Source organism: Trichechus manatus, unplaced genomic scaffold, assembly GCF_000243295.1.
Source record: "Trichechus manatus latirostris isolate Lorelei unplaced genomic scaffold, TriManLat1.0 scaffold00183, whole genome shotgun sequence".
NCBI lineage: Eukaryota > Metazoa > Chordata > Mammalia > Sirenia > Trichechidae > Trichechus > Trichechus manatus.
This window is the reverse complement of record NW_004444119.1, coordinates 493,576-499,457: the sequence shown is the minus strand read 5'-3', so window position 1 is coordinate 499,457 and position 5,882 is coordinate 493,576. Positions and strand designations below refer to the sequence as shown.

Below are 5,882 nucleotides of genomic sequence, written 5' to 3'. Positions count from 1 at the left end.
GGTGGTGCGCAGTACACGCGCACTCAGCACACTGCTGCCATGTGGTTGGCTCCAGCTAGGGCAGTGACCAGGTACTGGGCAGTTCCTGCAGTTAGTCCTCTAGTCTTCTCACTGGAGCAGAGTGGTTTTGTTTTTGTTTTCATCTTCGTCTTCATGGTTCATCTGAAAAGTCCATGTAGGCACTGTGGGATTCACACACAGTATAGAAATGTCTCATGGCGGGGCTGCTGACACCCTTCACTTGCCTGCCTTCACGATGCAGGACTGGGAGCCCAGAGCCTGCCCACGGCTTCAAGATGTGCCGTGACCAGGCTTCCCCCAGCGGACGCCTCACGTGCTTCCTCTGCCCTGCAGCCATCTCAGCAATTCTAGTCTTTTCTTCTTTCGCTGAATGCTGACGTTATTTTTTATGTGGGTCAAGACCAGACACCTGGTGGCCAGGTACCTGAGGCCAGGCCCTTTCCTTGGCACGTGCATATGTTATTTAGTGTAACCTGCCCCACAAGCCCGTGAGGAGTGGGCATGGCTGTTGGCGCTTTACTCACAAGGAAAGTAAGTTTTGAAGGTCACAGCACAGAACCTTCTCACAGATGCACCGCCAGTAGAGACAGAACTAGGTCTGTTTGACCCATTTCTGCCTGACTGTGACAGTGTATTTTTGCAGTCTTTATGCCTGGTTTTCCTGTTAGTTGAGACGACTTTTTCTAAGTGGTTAGATTCCAAGTGTTCTGGCATCAGATGGTGTTTATGTGCCCACAGGCACTTATGGGCAGCATCTCTTTATAGTGTCTGCTCACGTTAGGTTAATAAAAGTGCACAGAGTCCTGCCACCGCCAGCCCTGGTGTGTGGTGTGAAATGATCCTGCATCTCCCCAGGCCTCTTGTAGTGTGGCTCAAGGCTGTGTGGTGGAGTGGTGGCCTCTTCTATCCTGCCCCCCACCGCCGATTCAGAACAGCTTTAGGGTCCCCACACCCTACCCCTGCCACACTGGAGGTCCACATCTGCCAAGGAGGTCAGTGAGCAGGAACTATCAGACACAAATAATCGAGGAAACTGAGGCGGGAAGCCAGACCCCTCACTCTGGCAGAGCTCACGTCCCAGACTGAAAACCTTCACGCACACGCCCTGTAGCCTGTTTCCCGTTTCCTTTCTGGCATGCATGATTTTAGTAAATTTCCACAAAGATCTAGTTTGCTTCATTTTTCAGATTGTCATATGCACATAGTTAGGAAATTGAGCAGAACACTGGAGATTTTTCTCCACAAAAGTTGTAAACGCCCATGAAATCAGCAGCCCTGTTTCTGAAGCTGTGGTCTACTGATCCTCCATTATGCTGGAAAACGTTGTGTACAAGTAGTTCTTACGTGAACTGTGCTTGTTTGGTTTGTCTTTCTTTGAGTGATGTGGACCAGGTATTGACTTCTCACTTCTGATTAATGAAATGTTTGATTTAGAAACAATTTTGTGTGTATATTTAGTTACTGTGACTACTGATAACTATTTAAGTGTGTTAATGAAGAATACTAGACAGCGTCATTAACTACAGATTCTCGTTGTAATTAGTGATCTTCATCAGGTAGATCATTTGTTTAATCATGTGATTTCTTTATCTGCAGTTACAAAATAGACTTAAGTATCATTTATTCCAGTGTTTTTCAAACTTTTTTGACTCAAAAGAAATATATTTTATGCAGTGACCCTGAACACGTGTGTGTGTGTGTGTGTGTGTGTGTAAGTTGTTTCTTTTCTTTACATACACAGATACCCACATGTAGACACACACCTGAATCAATGTCACAGAATAATACTTGTATTACAGGTGATGTATTTGTTTTATCATTGCTGGCCTTTTCTACTTTTTTTCTCATATAGATTCTTTTTTTATTACGACATAGATAGCATCACGTAATAACATAAGAGCACCTTGTAGAAGTTTTTAGAAGTATTTTTCTGTAATGCTCATCTATTTCTGTACATCCTATGATAAAATACTTTTTAAAGTTAAATATTGATAAATCCCATCAGTTTTCTTCATAATTGTTTGATTTATTTCGTTAAGTCATCTACGTACAAATTTTCATCTGCAAAACTGAGCTGTATTATTTATAAAAGCCACATAATAAACCTCTCCTAGTTTGTTTATTCTTTTTAAAGTGATGGTGGCATCCCATTAAAATGATTTGAAAACCTACTAATTAGTTATAACCTACAATTTGGGGAAAGTGTATTTTGTATTATTTATAGTACAGTTTGCTAAGAAAGATCTTCAGCCAAAGCAGTAGCATTTTTCGCAATATCATTTATCCTTGACTGAGCTAAAACTAGTGATAATACCAGTTAGCGTTTGCCAAACACTTGCCGTGTACTGGTTCCTGCTCTCTGCACCTGGTTTTTCCCCACACGCTCTGCCCTGCCCCCCCGGTGGAGGTACTGTCACTGGCTCACATAAGGACGTGCACGTGGTTATGCATGTAGCCAAAGTGGCCAAGGCCGTCGGTGTGGGAGCTGGAATCTGCACCTCCAGACCCACTCATTAACCACTGTTCCATTCTCTAAACCATGCCTCAGTCAGTAGACTTCCATCACTACATTTTAGCCGTGCTGCATCATGATCTAATGTAACGTTGGAGTGTCACTGGCTGAAATTTGAACAAGATTATAAAACATCTGCACTGTGGACCAGGTGAACGTATGTGCTTTCTGGCTTTGGCTGTCTGCTGGTTCACAAGCTCAGCTGGCCTAGCAAAGGGGATGTGACCATCTATGGGTACACGGGTGTGACTGTGACCGTCTGGGGCACACAGCTGTGCTGGTGAGTGTGAAGTCACGGGATTCCCTCTTCACTCCAGGTGACTGACGTCTCTCCAAACCTTGCCAAAGGGAGCCCACCTGAAAAGGAGGGCCGGGCGCACCAGTGCCTGGAGTGCAGCCGCGCCTTCTCATCAGCTGCCATGCTGCTGCACCACAGCAAGGAGGTTCACGGCCGCGAGCGCATCCACGCCTGCCGGCTCTGCAGCAAGGCCTTCAAACGTGCCACGCACCTCAAGGTAACCGCCTTCCTGGGCTGCTTTCTGCTTCATACCGAATGATAAGCTCCTCCACTGCTTGAGGAAAAGGTCAAGGAATAGAAATGACCTCACTAAGTTGTTTGGGTTTTAGCAGGTGTATTGTGATACACTGATTAATAGGTGGAATTTTCATGTGCAAGTCAGAACGCGTTTTTAGTGGACGTTGAAGTCACACTGAGGGACTGTTTCTCACCTGTATGACTGGCAAAATATGCAAAAATCTGCCATCAGATATTGGCGAGGCTGGTATGTAGGCACTCTCAAAATTGCTGGTGAGAAAGTGTACAGGTGTGGCTTTCTGTAGGGGAATGGGCAATACCCAACACAGCTAGACAGGCACTTACCTAGGGGTCTACTCCAAAGACCCACCTTTAACAGGACAACAGCAGGTATGCACAAGATTATTCATTGCGTGCTCTGTGTAATTACAAAACACTGGAAACAGCCCTATGCCGCACATAGGAGAGTGGCTGAGTAAACTATGGCATGTCCACATGGTAGAATGTGTATTAATAGTGGGGAAACTTGAACAGTCCTAGTACTGCTGAGGCCGTCAAATCTGAAATTTGTAAACTCCCAAAGAAAGCTCTAGGCCCACATGATGTCATTGGAGAATTCTACCAAACATTTAAAGAAGAATTAACACCAATTCTGCATCATCTTTTTCTGAAAATAGAAGCGGGAACACTTCCCAATTCAGTTTATGATATTACCTTGATTCCAAACACGCAGAAATAGTACAAAGAATGAAAACTACGGACCAATATACAGACCAGTGGAATGTTTTATTTTGAGATTATTGTAGATTCACATGCAGTTGAAAGAAATTGTACAGAGAGATCCCATGTTACCTTTGCCCAGTTTTCTCCAAGGTCACACCTTGCAAAACAGCATCACAGTGATGTTGACATTGCTGCAGTCAGTGTATGGAACAGCTCATCACTGCAGCAATGGGCCCCCTTGTTGCCTCTCTTTATAGACACACACACTCCTAACCTCCCCACCCGTTTCCTACCACTAGTAACCACTAACCTGTTCTTCATTTCCACAAGTTTGTCTTTTCAACAATCTTATAATGTGTTTTCAAGGATTACAGTACATCAGAGGTAGCCATGGTGCTCATTGGTGGGGGGTGACATGATGGAGGTTCATCAGAGAGATCTAAGTTTGAATCCTGGCTTCATCTTTAATTGATGACCTTGACCAAACCTCAGCATCCTCAGATTGGGAGAGTGATGTTTATTTCATCTGTAAAACAAGGGGACTACCCTCTTCAGGAGCCTACAAGGAGGCTTACATGGGCTCTTCTTATGCTATTCCTACTCCTCACTTATGAACTATCTCGTTATCTGACATTTCACATTTATGACAATAGTAAAAGATCTACTATCTGACTACTTTGTACATTAACAACTGTGTCTGGCAGTAATGAACACCTAGGTGCTAGGCAAGAGTAACACTGGCTGTGATGGTTAAGGTTATGTGTCAGCTTGGCTGGGCCATGATTCTCAGTGTTTTGGCAGTTATGTAATGATGTAGTTTGGCAGTTATGTAATTATGTAATTTGGCAGTTATGTAATGATGTAATTTGATAGTTATGTAATGATGTAGTTTGGCAGTTATGTAATGATGTAATTGGGCAGTTATATAATGATGTAATTTGGCAGTTATATAATTTGACAGTTATGTAATGATGTAATTGGGAAGTTGTATAATGATGTAGTCATCCTCCATTTTTGTGATCTGATGTGGTCATCTTCCATTTTTGCATAATGCCAATTTTCGCATAATGACCTGGTCTTTGGAACATAACCATGTCAGTAAGTGAGGAGTGGGTGTATTTCCATGCTTAATATGTGGTTTCATTTAATCATCCTAACAACCTGACAAAAACACAAACCAGAGAGTGGCCTTCTGAGTTTGCCCGTTCTACCACCTTGACTTTTTAGGGTGGTTTGCTTTCCTCTCCTGTTTCACATGTATCCTATCCTGCAACGTCTCACAACATGTATTCCCGTTGTGCGTTGTCTTCAACAGGAGCACATGCAGACGCACCAGGCCGGCCCTTCTCTGAGTTCCCAGAAGCCGAGAGTGTTTAAGTGTGACACTTGTGAGAAGGCATTTGCCAAACCGAGCCAACTGGAAAGACACAGCCGCATCCATACAGGTAGTGGCAAGTGGGATGCTTTTATCTTCATGGTTTTTGAAACGAGCCATGAGTGGTTTAGACAATATGACTCAGTATATGGATATTTGTCTAAGATACAATGCCCTGTTTATAAAGCAAGGTCCAAGTATTCCACTTTTCCCTAATTTTTGATCAATTTCTTATTTTAACTGACTGTCAAATAAAAGATCTTACTAATTACATTAAGGAGCCCTGGTGGTACAATGGTTAAGTGCTCAGCTCCTAACCAAAAGATCAGAGGTTCGAACCCACCAGCTGCTTCATGGGAGAAAAGACTTGAGGATCTGCTCCTGTAAAGATTACAGCCTAGATAATCCTATGAGGCAGTTCTACTCTGTCACATAGGGTCGCTGTAAGTCAGAAATCTACTCAACAGCACCTGACAACAGCTAATTACATTATTATTATTTTTTTTAATGGAACAAGGGTACACTGCATGGTTTATTTTTTTTCCCATACAAAAATTTGTACATACATTGTTATGTGACCCTAATTGCTCTCCCCATACTGTGACAGCACACTTCTCCTTTCCACCCCTGACTCCCCATGTCCATTCAACCAGCTCCTAACCCTCTCTGCCTTCCCATCTCACCTCCAGACAGAAGCTGCCTGTTTAGTCTCTTGT

General features: G+C 43.5%; 1 protein-coding gene across 1 annotated transcript in view; it reads left to right on the top strand.

Annotated features, from left to right (window-relative positions):
* The window catches only part of ZNF236 (zinc finger protein 236), an 82,903-nt gene that overhangs the window by 67,953 nt on the left and 9,068 nt on the right, over positions 1 to 5,882 (top strand). Inside the window, exons 28-29 of the mRNA XM_023741569.1 lie at positions 2,851 to 3,048; positions 5,107 to 5,236. Of these exons, the coding sequence (XP_023597337.1) occupies positions 2,851 to 3,048; positions 5,107 to 5,236 (328 nt within the window). The remainder of the gene's footprint in view (positions 1 to 2,850; positions 3,049 to 5,106; positions 5,237 to 5,882) is intronic.